Below are 16,814 nucleotides of genomic sequence, written 5' to 3'. Positions count from 1 at the left end.
GGACTTAACTCACCTTGGTGCCACAAACTTAGATTGGGCAGAATTTTTGTAGGTGCATCTAGGAGGGTTTCTTGACAATATCTAGATCCAACCAGGGAAGGGACCATACTGGACCCTGTATTGGGAAATGAGCCTGGCCAGCTGATTGGAGTTTCAATGCAGGAACAGTAAACACAACTCCATATGTTTTCTGAAAGTTACGGATAAGGATAAATCTGGACCTTGGAGGAGAGTGCTAAGTTGAGAAGATGCCAATGACATCAGTATTAGGCATGAGCTGGAGACACAGGATGAAAGGCAAGAATGGCAAGGCTCACGAACCTTCGATGACAAGTTTAGTCAAAAAGAAAAAAAGAAGCATATGAAAGGATGAGGAAACTGAAATTGGGCCCTTGAGAAATGTAGACCATAAGAAGAAAACAAAACTTCCATGGCAAGTTGGATTAAGGAGAATCCCAAGATATTTTATTCATTGTTGACAAATAAGTGGGTAACTAAGGAGGGGATTGGAACAGTCAAAGGTAAATAAGAGAATTTATGCATGGATTCCCCGAAAATGGGTGAGTTACTAAATGAGTACTTTGCACCTGTATTCATCAAGGAGAGAATAGTGCAATCACGGAGGGGTATATTGATATTCTAGGGCATGTTGATCATTTTGACTGTTTATCATTATTGTCCTATTCTGCTGCAGGCTCTGGTGCCTGTGGTAAGAGCAGGGAGTGTACCTCTGGTAGTTGCAAGAACTTGTGGTTGGAACATGTCGTATAGGAAGCCTGTGTGACCACAGCCCCATCTGATCTCATGAGCCTGCAGCCTGGGGATGTATAAAGCCTGAGCATCCCACTGTGCATTACAGCTACAATAGCCTACAACTGTCTCCGCCGTGACATGGGTCTGCCATTCCTCCTGCTCCTCTTCCTGGTGGCAGCCAGCTGTTCTGGGTGAGTACAGTCAGGATTACTGGTAAGGGGAGCTTTTTCTTTCCATTGTGTCTGGATTAATCCCATCTGTTCATGAGTGATAGCTGAATGAGGCTATTCAGCCCATCAAGTCCACTCTGCCATTCAATCATGGCTGATCAACTGCCATTCAATCATGGCTCCCTCTCAACCCCATTCTCCTGCCTTATCCTCATAAGCCTGTCACTCGTACTAATCAAGAGTCTATCTACCTCCACCTTAAAAATATTCATCGACCTGGCCTCCACAGCCTTCTATGGCAAAGAATTCCATGGATTCACCACCCTTTGAGTAAAGAAATTCCTCCTCAGCTTCCTAAATGGACGTCCTTTTATTCTGAGGCTACGACCTCTGTTCCTAGACTCTCTCACTAGTGGAAACATCCTCTCCACATCTACTCTATCCAATCCTTTCACTATTCGATGTTTCAATCAGGTCCCCCCCACATCCTTCTAAATTCCAGGGAGTGCAGGCTCAGTGCGGTCTGGGCGGTAAAACCAGCCAACACTCTCAAAGTACTCAACTTATAGATGTTAGTCTTTAAAATGTTTATTGGAAGTAAATATCAAAAACTATTATGGCATAAAATACGTAATAAAATGTGCGATTAAATTTTACAAGAAAGTTAAAATGATGCAAGATAAAATGTTACAAAATACAATGCACTGACCATTCCTCTGTGCCCTAATGGGTTTGCACAGCTTTAATTCTTAACTTTAAGTCTCCAACTCAGAATGCAGCTCACCTCAATGTTTACTGATCCAGTGGTTAAATGGTACTTTATTGTCACATGTAACTAGGTACGTACACTTGAGTAAGAATCTTACTATACAAAGACACAAACATACTTAAGTACAAGAGTGTCGGAATAGTAGATTACACTGTTACAGGCATTACACAAGGCACACCACATTTCCAGCGCTATTTGTAAGATTGAAGTCCAAGGTTGTTTAAAATGTTGAGTCCGAACTTGGCCATAAAGGCCAGTTGTCCTAGTGGCGGCACTGCATTGGAGTTGCAGCGGCCGATCTGGCCAGACGATGTTATCAAAGTCCTCCACCCCTGCTCCGCCACTCTGTGCTGCAGCAGGCTGGTTCTGATCCACGCACTCGGCCTCTTAGAGCGGCACCTGAGCCACTCGAGCCCCCGGCTGCTGCAGGGCCTCCAGTGGCCCACTCCACCGACACTTTGACAAGGGGACATCCACCCATAAACATGTCGTCACTCGCCTCACACGGCCACTGCTCAGCCTTCGATCCCCAGGGTGCCACCCCGCAATCAACCTTGAGCACAGAGTGCTGCCGAAGGTGTGGGAGGAAAGACCCCAGCAGCACCGTTCTTTTACTGCAACCGCCACCATTTTGAATCTTACGCACCAATCCTGTCCAGTTTCATTGCAAGTTGCTCTGAACTTTCCCCTGACACCCTTTATATCAAACAAAAATCACAGCTGGAGAAGTGACTGATGCAACTGTGTCATGTTATAGTGTCCAAGTAAACCCCTGGAACAGATATATGGGAAAGATGTAAAAGCAGAGGGTGAGTTGTAGTGGGTGACTTTAATTTTCCCAATATGGACTCGGTCTCCGGTGGTGCCAAAAGCTTAGATGAGGCAGAATTTTTGTAGGTGCATCTAGGAGGGTTTCTTGACAATATCTAGATCCAACCAGGGAAGGGACCATACTGGACCTTGTATTGGGAAATGCGCCTGGCCAGCTGATTGGAGTTTCAATGCATGAGCATATTGGGAACAGCAAACACAACTCCATATATTTGCAGTAAGTTACGGACAAGGATAAGCCTGGACCTTCGGGGAATGTGCTACATTGAGGTGAGGCTAATGACATCAGTATTAGGCACGTGCTGGGGAGAGAGGACGGAAGGCAAGAATAGCAAGGCTCAGGATCCTTGGATGTCAAGAGATGCTGCAAGTTTAGTCAAAAAGAAAAAGGAAGTTTGAGGAAGCTGAAATTGGGCCCTTTGAGAAATGTATAGACAATAGGAGGAAAATGAAACTCCCATGGCAAGTAGGATTAAGGAGAATCCCAAGATATTTTACCCATTGTTGACAAACAAGTGAGTAACTAGATAGAGGATTGGACCAGTCAAGGATAAATTGATGCTTGGATCTGGAAATGGGTGAGGTACTAAATGAGTACTTTGCACCTGCATTCACCAAGGAGAGAATAGTGCGATCAGGGAGGGGTATATTGATATTCAAGGGACATGTGATCAAGAAGGAGGAGGTTTACTCTGCTTTAGTTCAGAGATACAGCATGGAAACAGGCTCGTTGGCTCTCCATGTCCATTCCGACCATTGATCACCAATACACACTAATTCCATGCTATCCTGCTTTCTCATGGACTTCCTACACATCAGGGGCAATTTACGGAAGCCAAATAACCTACAAACCCGCATGTCTTTGGGATGTAGGAACAGGGAGAATAGGCAAACTCAACACTGTCAGCATCCAAGGTCAGGATCAAACTTTGGTCCTAGGCACTGTGAGGCAGCAGCTCTACCAGCTGTGTCACTGTATCACCCTTGGGCCACTGTGGCACAGGTATTGTTTTCTAGAAGAATAATATAGTGGGTAACTCCCCAGGGCCTCATGGGATCTATCCCAGATCATTGAAAATACAAGAGTGGAGACTGCTGGGGCCTTGACAAAGATCTTTGTATGCTCTTTAGCCACATGCAAGATCCCAAAGTTCTGCAGGTACCCCATTGCAATTCTTTCATTTGAGGCAGGAAATAAAGACAAAACAGGTAATTCATAGGATGGTGAGCCTGTGGTAGAAAAATTGGTGGAGAAGATTTTTAGGGATAGAATCCTAATCTATCCATAATAAGTCTTTTTAGGGATAGTCAACATGACTTTGGGAGGCAGAGATGATAACTTAAAAAATTGGTTGATTTTTTTGAGGAGGTGACAAAGATAATTGAACGTAGGGCAATGGGTGTTGAATAAATGGATTTTAGTAAAGTTTTCAACACAGGCCTTCATGGTAGGCTGATGTAAAGGCTAAAGTACATGAGATCCACAGAGACTTGATAGATTGAATTCAAAGTTGATGTGCACAATGTGAGAGGGACCCCTCCTTCAGATGCCGCTCTGATCCCTCTCATTGGCTGACAGGCCAGGAGAGGCAATTCTCAGCATCATTGGTAACAGCGGGGGGCAATTAGCTTATATTGGTTTGGTCACCAGAACCTTTTCAGCCTGTTCCCTATAAACCTAGGCATTCTAGCGAAAAGAGAGAGTGTTGGAAAGGGAAAGGCAAGGGGCAAGGCGCAGGGCTCCCTGCTAGCTGTGTTCCCCTGTCACAAGTCCGAGGAAGACTGAGTTACTGGGACAAAACTGAGTCTGCCAGTACCATTGTGTGGTCAAGACTGGGCTGTCAGGAAAAAATCCGAGACAGCCAGCACTTCCACTGAGACTAAGGCCAAGTGGCCGGGGCAAGCCTGAGGTGCCAGTGCCTCGTCCTGTCCTAACAAGGGATTGCGCCCATGCATATGCAAAGACTGAGCTGGTCTGGCAGCATCTCCGGAGAAACGTCTAGGTCACGTATCGTGTCGGAATCCTTCTTCGGACTGACACTCTCACTCAGCCTGAAACATCATCTATTCCTTTTCTCCAGAGATGCTGCCTAATTGGTGCAGTTATGGATAGTGAGGAGGCTTGTCGAATGATTCAGCAGGATATAGATAGGTTGAAAATATGTGCAGAGAAACGACTGATGAAGTTTAATCTGGACACACTGCAGCCATGGTGTATCACTGTGGAGGGTGTGAATAGACTGGGTGCTCATTAAATGCGTTATTCGCCTTGGTCATCTAGACATGAGTCAAGCATTCCGAGTGTCATTGGAAGTGCACGCATCTAGGAATGTGGAGAGTATTCATTATTGTCTTGATATTCTTTATAGACCATGGATTGAACAATGTAAGACCTGATTTGGATTCATAATCCAAGCAGCCCCAGAAACACCTTCACATTATAAACTTGGAGAATGCAGCATTTACATTGATTAAGCCTAGATGAATGGGAGGGTGGTGAGTGGATTGGAAGCAAGTGAGGAGAAACATCCAAGTTCAGAAAGTGTGGGGCTGAGGGGAATGTGGATGGTGTTTTGATCTGCTGCCTTTGGTCACTTTTCACTGCTTTTCACTGTACCTCGATACATGTGACAATAAACTAAACTGAACCGAGCTCTGTCTACCTAGATGACTGGATTGGTGTACTCAGATGGAATGTAAACATTTCATGATCCCTGTTGCCACTTTGACTCTGCTCCCACCTAGACCACTCTGACTCTTTCCCTCCCTTTGACATCTCTACCCCCATCTCTGGAGTTACCAGGTGAGTGCGTGTTGTGGTGGTTTATATGCAGTAGGTGAATGGGGGCTGTACCGCCAATTACTATTTGCTCTATCAGCACTTCCTCGTGTGGCCAGTTCACAGATCCGTTAATGAAAACACTTTTGTTTTATAGCAAATCTAACTTGGAAGTTCCTCCCGATAATATTCTGGCACTTCAATGGCCGAAAAATGTCTGTAAGGTAAATGGAATTATTTGTGTGCCAGTCTGAGTGCTTTGATTGTGAGAGCATGCAAATAGTGTCATTATCACAGAAGCTGCTTTAGAGATCATATTGCCATATTAATAATTAGAATCTGGATGGCATGACTGGTAGGGTTATGGATGTACCTGCTCCCAGTCAACCTTTGCCAGGTCCTGTTTCATGACATTCATATCATCCTTCCCCACTTCAGATCCTTAATTTCTAATCCTTGTACCTTTCCTTATCTACCTTGAAACGCACGTTTGGAACAATAAGGTTGAGAGAAGATTGGTGGTATAGTGGACAATGAAGAGGCTTGTCTCAGGTTACAACTGATTTGGATGAGAGTGTACAAGGCTTGATTAGTAAGTTTGTAGATGACAATAAAGTAGGTGGTATCGCAGATTGCAAAGAGGGTTATCAAAAATTACAGCAGGGTCTTGATCTGCTGGGCAAGTGGGCCGAGGAGAGGCAAATGGAGTTTTATGCAGATCAGTGCAAGATGTTAAATTTTGTAAAGTCAAACCAAGGTAGAACCTTCGCAGTGAATGGCAGGGGCCTGTGGAGTGTTGTAGAGCAGAGGGATCGGGCGGTGGTGCGGTAGTAGAGTTGCTGCCTTACAGCGCCAGAGACCCAAGTTCGATCCTGACTACGTACTTGTCAGTACAGTGTTTGTAAGTTCTCCCCGTGACCTGTGTGGGTTTTCTCTAGGTTTCCTTCCACACCCCAAAGACATACAGGTTTGTTGGATAATTGGCGGGGTACAATTGTAATTTGTCCCTAGTGTGTGTAGATTAGTGTTAATGTGTGGGGATTGCTCATCTGCGCACTCAGTGGGCCGAGGGGCCTGTTTCCACGTTGTATCTCTAAACTAAACTAAAAACTAAGCAGTGAAAGTGCTAGTGTAAAGTGTAGTTCCCTGAAAGTGGCATCACGGGTGGTTTGGGTATTAAAGAGGAGTTTTAGTGTATTGGCTTTCATCAGTCATAGGGAATGGATATGGTGAATGTACAGTTTTTTACCCAGGATAGTGGAATTAAGAACCTGAGAGCATAGGCCTAAGGTGAGAGGGGAAAGAATTAATAAGAATTTCTTCACACAAAGGGTGGTAGGTATGGAAAATGAACTGCCAGAGGAGATCATTGAGGCACGTACAATAACAGCATTTAAAAGACATTTGGGCAGGCACATGGACAGGAAAGGTTTAGTGGGATATGGGCCATACCTAAGGAAATGGGACTAGCTTAGGTGAGGCACCTTGGTCAGCATGGACGAGTTCGATCAATGGGGCTGTTTCCATGATAACTCTTTACGACCGAGCACACACTTTATGCAGGTATGCCAAATAAGACAATCCACTGTTTGTTGTCACCAATGGAGTGTGTCGATGTTGAAAGGCTTCAAGAATACTGTACGAGCATCTCTGAAACTTGTTCTGTCACCACCTGATCGTTTACCCTCAGTCAGCGATCCATAAAACAGATGCATTCTGAAATCAGACCCTCTTGTGTCATGTCCTGCTCCTCTGATCTGTGATTCCTTCAGTAACGTGTACATGTTTTTAGTTTCAGAGATATAGAGTGGAACAGGCCCATTGAGTCCGTGCTGAACAGCAATCACCAGTACACTAGTTCTATCATACACACTAGGGACAATTAACCTACAAACCCACACGTCTTTGGGATGTGGGAGGAAACCAGAGCATCCAGAGGAAACACACGCAGTCACAGCAAGAACGTGCAAACTCCATATAGACAGCACCCGTAGTCAGGATGAAACCCGGGTCTCTGGCATTGGGAGGCAGCAGCTGTACTACTGCGCCATTGTGCCACCCATGGTGAGGAGGTTTATTTGGGACAGAATGTGTCTATCTGGATTTATGTCTGAAGAGTGATTGGTTACATGGTGATATTGATCTAATAAGATGGGCAGAGCAATGTCAGGTGGAAGTGAGACCATATACATCAAAGGTCTAATAAGGGTAGAACAAGAGGAAAGGTTATGGAGGTTAGGCCAGTGGTCTGCTCTTCCTGTGGGAGTTTGGGAACATTTCTGGTGTGTCTGACTACACCTGCAGGAGGCTGTGTCCAGCTGCAGCTTCCCACTGTGTAGTGCCGTGGAGAATTTGATTTACGGAGAACTTTGTTGACTGAATTTAGCAATTAGTCACACTGCAGGTAGAGAAAGGAAGGAGGTGGATGACCAGGAGGAGCAGTAAGTGCAGGCAGGTCGTGCAGGAGTGAGTGCCCTGTGGTCATTCCCCTTGCAGACAGAGTAGGTCTCTCAGAGGAAAGTTGCAGCAGTAGCCAAGGTGTGGCACCACAGTTGGCTGTGATGCACAGCAGGGCAAGGAAACATCTCAGTGAGCTGTGGTGTGGGGAAGAGATGGACTTCCCCTTGGCTCAGAGCGAGATCCCAGGATGGTTTGTTGCCTCTCTCGTGTCAAGGACAGGGATGTCTTGGATTGGATCCGGGACATTGTGAAAGGGGAGGGAAAACAGCTGAGATTGCTGTACACAATGGTACTGACAACCTAGGCAGAACGAGAGGTGAGATCCGACAGGGTGAACTTAGAGAGTTTGGTAGAAGTTTACAAAGCAGAACTTCCAGAGTGTAATCTCAAAATTCCTCTCAGTGCCATATGCCAATGATGGTAACAATAGAATAGATGAACGCATGGCTGAAGAACTGGTGCAGAAGGCAGGCCTTTAGCTGATGAGATCACTGGGATAACTTCTGGGCAGGTGTGACCTGTACAAGAGGGACAGGGTGCATCAAAACTGGAAAAGGACTAACATCCTCTCAGGGAGGTTTGAGGAATGGGTAGTAAAGGCTTTTGGTACCTTCATTAATCAGGGTGTTGAGTAAAGAAGTTGCAATATTGTGTTACAGTTGCACAAGACTTTCAGGCTGCATTTGGAGTATTGTGTTCAGTTTTGGTCACTCTGCAATAGGAAGGATGTCATTAAGCTTAAAGAGCACAGAGAAGCTGAAGAGGATGTTGCCAGGACTTGTGAGCCTGTGCTACAGAGAGAGGTTGTGTAGGCGAGAACGTTATTCTTTGGAGTGCAGGAAGATGAGCAATGATCTTATAAAGGAGTATAAGGTCTTGAGGGGAATAGATAGGGTATTTTACCGAACGCGGGGGAATCATGAACAAGAAGACTTAGGTTAAAGGTGAGTGGGGCAAGATTTGATTGGAACCTGAGGGTCAATTTCTTCACACAGAAGCTGGTGGCAACATAGATTACAGCCACCTGCTCCATGACCCTTGCATTCTTTAACAACCTGGGATTATCCCTTCCGGTGCAAGTGACTTGTTAGTGTTACCTCCTCCTCCTCATCAGTTACCCCCACCCCCTCTCCCAGATCTGCATCACTCCGCTTCTGGCAGCTCCCATTTCCTGATAACGGGTGATACAATGCCCTCAGCCATGTTCCAGCTGTGCCTCTACCTTGATGCAGATCACTCCGTTATACCCTGATCTCCACACTCCGCTCATCCCATTTACAGGCCTTTGGAAGGCTCTTTGTTCCACTTTCCCTTGAAAAGCCTCTCTCCTTTTGTACTCACTGCCTCTCCCAACTCACCACATTCAGGTGGGTTTCCATTGAAGTCTCACCTTCCTCATGCTCACTCCTTCCTTCACTCCCTCCTGGGTGATCCAGGGAGCACCTGAGTTCCTTTACTTTTCCCTGGTGTGGGAATACTCCTCGTCTGTACATAAAACATTCCCCATTCTTCAGTGACAGTGCCAGCTGCCACAATATCAACACTTGTGATACATGAGGACTGGGGAGAGCAGTCCATATCGCGATTTACTAACACAAAGCACATTATCTATACTTGCGTAAGGAAACAAGAGTTGAAAAGTATTCTGTCCATTTATTTTTTTCTCCAAATAAAATTTGGCAATCTCTAATTTTTTTTGGTATCCCAGATCTTTGAAACTTGTGATTTTTTGTCCACTGAAGAAATGGCAGGCAGGTTGGTGCAGTGTATTTCCTGCAGGTTATGGGTGGTCAAGGATGCCTATGGAGCTTCTGGAGACTACACCTGCAGGAATTGTGTCCAGGTGCAGCTCCTGAGTGAACGTGTTGGGGAACTGGGGAAGCAGCTGGATGACCTTAGGGCCATCCTGGAAAATGAGAGTTTCCTGGACAAGTGAAGTTGTTAAGCCAGTGATTCAGGAGGAGAGCAGGTGGGTGACTGGGAGAAAAGGGAGTAAACGTGGAGAGCAGGCGACCCCGGTGGCTGTGCCGAATGAAAACAGGTATGCCCCCTTAGGAGTTGTCGGAGCAGAAGACGCTTCCAGTCCAAGCGGTGAACAGGTCGGTGGCTCCAATCCTGGCAAGGAGACTCGACTGGGGAGACCGACGTCAGGCAGAGCCATAGTAGTGGGTGACTCCATTGTCCGAAGTGTGGGCAGGAGATTCTGTAGCGGCAGGCGGGACTTCAGGATGGTCTGTTACCTCCCTGGTGCCAGGGTTAAATATGTCACAGACCGACTTCAGAACATCCTCAAGAGGAAGGGTGAACAGCCAGAAGTGGTTGTGCACGTGGGCATGAACGACGTCGGGAAGAAGAGGAAGTTTTGCAAAGTGAATTCCAGCCCAAGCGAGTTTGTGCATGGCCTTAAGGACATCCCCTCTCTTCAGTCTATAGTAGTTGGCATCCGTCCATCGGCGAGAGGCGACGGTGAAGCTTTGATGCTGTCTTGTTTGGAGAAGGGAATGTTTAATCGATAGTCTATAATACCATTTTCCTCTGCCTCCCATCTCCTGTTTTCCATCCTTACCTTTTCTGACCACCATATCTTTGAATATTAAGAGGTCTGTTCTGCCGAGAATGAGCCATGTGATCAGCAGCACATCATAATCACACATGGCTCTTTGTACCTGCAGCTCACCAATCTTACTCATCACATTCTGTGTATATTGTGGACACCAGATTGTGTCTCTCAATTTGCTCCTATCCAACAATTCCTTCTCTGTCATCATCCAACACTCACACCCTCTGTTCACCTTATTTATTTTTGCTGTTATTGCCTGGTATGCCCATACCCTGCTGATCTTGATTCAACTGTCGTGACTTGGGCATTGTCCCAATCCTATTAACTTGTGACCCGTCCATCTCATACAGGTTTCATCTGCCTCTGAATCTGAATGTACCTGCATGCACCATGGATATTACCAGTCTATCGCCACCTTCTCTTCATATTCTGTTCTCCCTGAAGCCTGGCCGTGCCAGCAGCCCAGAGATTGCCACCTGTCCACCTCTGGCAACATTGACAGACTTCCATTGCTGCCTTCTCCACATTGGTACCAATGTGTACCACTTGTTCTGGGTCCCACTTTCCTCTGCACCCTCTCACTCATATCCTGAGAAGCAGAGAAACATCCACCTGGAGAGAAGCAACCAATCCCACAGTCACTTTGACCCATCCACCTGTCTCTTCCACCCCTCCCTTTGTTCACTCACCCCTCTGTCCTTTTGCCAAACCCTCCCATTGCCTGCCCACTCTCTGCCTGACAATGACCCCAATGATCTATCTTTTTTTTAACCTTTTTCATCCATTTTGTTTCAGTGATGGGTTTTCTTTGTTCTTTCTCCAGGTGAATCACTGGACCGGCAAAGGATGTGAATTTGAATGGTGGACCATCCATGGCTGGTGGTAAGTCTCGTTACTCAGATGGGTTCTAGTGAGAGATGGGAGTTGTCAGGGAGAGCTGACAGGGGGGTCTCCAGTGGTAGTGTCGGGCTGTGGTGCTGGTCTGTGGTCTCCACTGAGCCCAGGAACTGGACACCAGCACCAGAACAACAGCTGGTTCTGCAGCTGCACAGCTGCATTCTGAGCAAAGGTCTTCAGCTCCACCTCAAATGGCCGCCCCTGAATCTGACACAACCCTGTCAGTCCCCCTCACAATTTAGACAATTCATGAAGATCACCTCTCATTCCAAAATCTCCAGTGAGCTTCGGCCCAACCTGCTCAATCTCTCATACAGCACCCCATCCCAGGACTCAACCTTTCACCATTCACCCAACTGCTTCCATGGCAGCTATACCTCTCTTTAAATAAAGGGACCAAGAATCTGTTGTGATGTCACTAAAGGTCTGCAGAGACAAAGCCAGACCTCTGTTGGAATAATATATTCAAGACGTGAGTGACAATTAACTTCTTTGTTCACAATAACGTGTCAAGCCAGAGACTGCTCTGCTGACTCAGAGCATGCGACCTTTTAATATCATATTTAATAGCAAGAAATGTGGAGTGGGTCACGTATATTTGTTAACATGGTTAACTATTGTGATCCAGAATTCTCTTCTTTCCCTTATCAGCCTTAACATTAAAGATCAAAAGTACAAGGTCAGACATGTTCAACCTATGAGACACTTCACTAAAATAAAGTTCTATTTCCACGGTACGAAGTGCTCATAAGACAGAGAGCAGTTCAGTTCTTCCCACAATTCCCACACCTCCTCACTATTACACTTCACACCCGGCAAACCCGGGACGGGGTATATTTGCTGTCATTGCTCCAAGCTGCAGTGTGGGAGCACCGATTCTGCAACGCTGGAGTTACCACGGAGCCCCTGGTCTCTGGCACTGAGACAGAACAGGAAGTGTTGTCCCTGTGAAGAAGTTGTCAGCAAAGTGCAGGAACTCTTCAGCTTGGAGGTAGTAACTCATCCCATCCATTTATCTTCCAGGCCCCCCAAGGGTGGCAATGTGAATATGGATCCGTATAACTACAACAAAATAAAGGTCAGTAGTACTTACGGTTCAAGACCATCGTGGGATTTGGGTCTGGGGTGACACGCTGGCACACAGGCCTTTGGTCAATTTCTCTAGAGGGTGGGTGGGCTTTTCAAAACACACAGCAGCAGGAAGTGTCCTCAGGTCTGTTCTCTGGGCATTTTACATTGGCCTCAGCTGCAGTATTTGAGATTGTGTACATTAACACACAAACCCATTGAAAACCTTCAGTTTGTAACCCACTCCTAGTATCTGTTATTCAACATGTAAATGACTTCCTACAGACAATGAATGACTTCCCACTCTGTAACTCTGGTATCTGTTATTTCCACACATAAACTATCTGAACTCCTGCCATAGATCCAAGCATGTTACTCCCCCACAGATATCTGATATTAGAATCATGCAGCATGCAAAGAGACCTGTCAGCTTATCCATGCCAATCAAGATGTCTACCAAAGCTAGTGAGCTTTGCCTGTTTGGCTCATATCTCTCTAAACCCTTCCTATGCATAAACCTGTACAAATGTCTTTTAAACGTTATAATTCTACCCATCTCTACCAATTTCTGTGGCAGCTTCTTCCTTATACCCAGCACCCTATGTGGGAATAAGTCTCTCCCCTCTCACATTAAAGCTGCGCCCTCTAGTTTTAGACTCCCCTATGCTGGAGTATAGGCTGTGACCATGCGCCTTCTCTATGCTTCCCATGATTTCATAAACCTCCATAAGATCACCCCTCGGCCTCCTTCACTCCAGGGAAAACAGTCCCTGTCTGTTCAGTCTGATCAATCTGAAGAAGGTTCCCAACCCAAAAGGTTTCCTGTCCATTCCCTCTGCAGATGCTGCCTGAATCCAGCATCTTACTCCAGCATTGTTTTTGCTAAAGATTCCAGCGCCTGCAGTTTCTTGTGTCCACAGCTGATCTAATGTCACCTAATAACTCAAGCCTTCCAATCTTGTAGTATTTCACCTGTGAATATTAGGTGTAGCGGGACAGGAGGCATCTCTGGAGAGAAGGACTGGGTGACATTTCAGATCGAGACCCTTCAGTCTGAAGAAGTCTTATCCGAAATGTTATCCATTCCTTTTCTCCAGAGATGCTGCCTGTCCCACTGAGTTACTCCAGCATTTTGTGTCTACCGTCGATTTAAACCAGCATCTGCAGTTTTTTCCTACACAATATTAGGTCTAGGTTCGGCTTAAGTTTATTGTTGTCACATGTTCCGAGATACAGTGAAAAGCTTTCTTTTGCATGCTTTCCAATCAGATCAGAAAATACTATACATAAATACAATCAAGCCAAACTCGAGTGCAATAGATAGAACAAAGGGGAAGATACAGAGTGCTGGAGTAACTAAGAATATGTTTCTCAGCTTTGTAGTGCATTAGTTCCAGAAACAAAGTCCAATGTCTGCAATGCAGTAGAGGTGAATTGGTTTAGTACCCTAGTTAATGGAAGGACCGTTCAGAAGCTTGATAACAGAGGGGAAGAAGCAGTTCTGGAGTCTAGTGTTGCACGCTTTCAAGCTTCTGTACCTTCTGCTGGAAGGGAACAGGGAGAAGGATGACCAGGGTCTGACAAGTCGGTGATTGTGTTGGTTGGGTCACTGGTTGGGTCTAAGTCTGGTCTGTGTTAAACAAAGAAACAAAGTGCTGGAGTAACTCAGTGGGTCTGGCAACATCTCTGAGGAATGTGGATTGGAGACGTTTCATGTCAGGATACTTCTTCAGACTGATTGTAAGGGGTGGGGGAAAAGAAAGCTGGAAGAGAGGAGGGGGATTACAAATTGTGAAGCCATAGGAAGAGATGTAAGAGGAGGGGGAAGGGAGAAATAGGCGTGAGCCAGGTAAGGCGGGGGGGGGGGGGGGGGGAGGGGGGGTTGTTAGAGGTCACCTAAAATTGGAGGATTCCATGTTCATACTCTTGGGTTGTAAGCTTGGTAAATGTTAAAAACCCCATCTCTAGTGTGTGTAGGATAGTGCAAGGGTCGCTGGTTGGCGAGGACTTGGGCCAAAGGGCCTGTTTCCGCACTAAATGTTAATCGGAATCCTATGTTTAAAAAGCTTTGAGACAAATGCTTAAATAGGACTTGGCAGAGAGGGATACTGTCTTAATGTGGGCAAATGGGATTAGTGTAGTTGGGTAAATTGCATGAACCCAGTATGCCAAAGAGCTCAATTCGATGCTTATAGAGTTGTAGAGTAATGCAGCACAGAAACGTTTCCTTCAGGTAACCTTGTCTATGCTGACCATGATCCTCATCTGCATGACCCCATTTGACCACATTGGGATCTCATCTCTCTATTCCTTTCCTACCCATGTATCTGGACATTCCTACCCTGGGGAAAGGACTCCAACTATCTATGCTGTCAATGCCCCTCATGATCTTATTATCCTTTATCAACCTCCTTTTCAGCCAACATCCTGGTGAATTGTTTTTGTCCAACTCCGTGAAGAGTTGGTGCAGGGGGCAGGGATTCGGATTTCAGGATCTTTGGGATCTTTTCCGGGGCAGGGGTGACCTGAATAAAAGGGACGGGTTGCACCTAAACTGGAGGGGAACAACATCCTAGCGGGAAGGTTTGCTAATGCTACATGGGAGGGTTTAAACTAGATTGGCAGTGGGGTGGGATCTCGTGCAGGACAGAGGCACAGGAGAGGTTAGAATGGAGGGTGGTGTAGGAAAGGTTGATGGACAGAAGAGGGAAAAACCCGGAGAGCGAGGAAGGATTGATGGTTTAAACTGCATGTATTTTAATGCAAGGGCTTGATGGGTAAGGCATATGAGCTTAGGACGTGGTTAGGTTCGCACGACTGGGACGTTATAGCCATGACTGAAACCTGGATAAGGGAGGGGCAGGACTGGCAGCTCAATGATCCGGGGTACAGGAGCTTCAGGAGAGACATGGGTGAGGAAAAAAGCAGAGGGGGAGTTGCATTGTTTATTAAGGAGGATGGCACGGCTAGGTTCAGAGGTTAAGTTCAGAGGTAACATTACGGACAGTTCGTCTAGTGAAGCTATGTAGGTGGAGCTGAGGAACAAGAAAGGGATGATCAGGAAAGGGGTGTACTACAAATGCCCAAATAGTCAACGGGAATTAGAAGAGCAAATGTGCCAGGAGATTGCAGACAGCTGCAGGTCAAATAAGGTTGTTGTAGTAGGGGATTTTAACTTTCCTAATATAGACTGGGAAAATCATAGCATGAAGGGTTCAGATGAGGTTTAAGAAAGCTATGGACCGGGATGGAGAGGGACCATGTGTTAGACAATAGACAATAGACAATAGGTGCAGGAGTAGGCCATTCAGCCCTTCGAGCCAGCACCGCCATTCAATGTGATCATGGCTGATCACTCCCAATTAGTACCCCGTTCCTGCCTTCTCCCCATACCCCCTCACTCCGCTATCCTTAAAAGCTCTATCCAGCTCTCTCTTGAAAGCATCCAACGAACTGGCCTCCACTGCCCTCTGAGGCAGAGAATACCATACCTTCACCACTCTCTGACTGAAAAAGTTCTTCCTCATCTCCGTTCTAAATGGCCTACCCCTTATTCTTAAACTGTGGCCCCTTGTTCTGGACTCCCCCAACATTGGGAACATGTTTCCTGCCTCTAATGTGTCCAATCCCCTAATTATCTTATACGTTTCAATAAGATCCCCCCTCATCCATCTAAATTCCAGTGTATACAAGTCTAATTGCTCCAGCCTTTCAACATACGACAGTCCCGCCATTCCGGGAATTAACCTAGTGAACCTACGCTGCACGCCCTCAATAGCAAGAGTATCCTTCCTCAAATTTGGAGACCAAAACTGCACACAGTACTCCAGGTGCAGTCTCACCAGGGCCCGGTACAACTGTAGAAGGACCTCTTTGCTCCTATACTCAACTCCTCTTGTTACGAAGGCCAACATTCCATTGGTTTTCTTCACTGCCTGCTGTACCTGCATGCTGCCTTTCAGTGACTGATGCACTAGGACACCCAGATCTCGTTGAACATCCCCTCTTCCTAACTTGCTCAACTGGGGTAAGGCCAACTTTGAGGGTATGAGAGAACCTTCAAGTTGACTGGAGCAGGTTATTTGATGGGGAAAGGAACATCGGCCAAGTGGGATGTTTTTAAAAGTGTACTAAAGAGAGCTCAGGATGTGTACGTCCCCGTTAGAGTGAAAGGCATAGCAGGCAAAGAAGGCAGCTTGGCTGATGAGGGAAATTGAGATGTTAGTCAAAAACAAGAAGGATACATGGGACAGGTATAGGCAGCTGGGATCAAGTGCACCCCTGGAGGAGTTTTGGGAACTAAGGAGCAACTAAAAAAAGGAGAACAGAAAGGCTAAAAAGAGGCCAGGAGATAGCTCTGGCGGGTAGCCTCAAGAACAATTCCAAAAGATTTTATAAATAATTAAGGGAGAAAGGGTAACTAGAGAGAGAGTGGGACATCTCAGGAATAAAAACTGTCACCTCTGTGTGGAGCCACAGGAGATGGGCAAGGTCCTCAAATGAGTATTTCTCCTTTGTATTTACCGA

At 46.1% G+C, this 16,814-nt stretch overlaps 1 protein-coding gene across 1 annotated transcript in view; it reads left to right on the top strand.

The window, feature by feature from the left end:
* The first annotated feature begins 873 nt into the window (after positions 1-873).
* Positions 874-16,814, top strand: part of LOC144590861 (ribonuclease T2-like) — a 33,921-nt gene continuing 17,980 nt past the window's right edge. Inside the window, exons 1-4 of the mRNA XM_078395243.1 lie at positions 874-944; positions 5,460-5,526; positions 11,146-11,204; positions 12,243-12,297. Of these exons, the coding sequence (XP_078251369.1) occupies positions 892-944; positions 5,460-5,526; positions 11,146-11,204; positions 12,243-12,297 (234 nt within the window). The 5' untranslated portion in view covers positions 874-891. The remainder of the gene's footprint in view (positions 945-5,459; positions 5,527-11,145; positions 11,205-12,242; positions 12,298-16,814) is intronic.

Source organism: Rhinoraja longicauda, unplaced genomic scaffold (genome assembly GCF_053455715.1).
Source record: "Rhinoraja longicauda isolate Sanriku21f unplaced genomic scaffold, sRhiLon1.1 Scf000362, whole genome shotgun sequence".
Taxonomy (NCBI): Eukaryota; Metazoa; Chordata; class Chondrichthyes; order Rajiformes; family Arhynchobatidae; genus Rhinoraja; species Rhinoraja longicauda.
The sequence above is the reverse complement of the archived record's forward strand: the minus strand, read 5'-3'. Positions and strand labels throughout refer to the sequence as shown.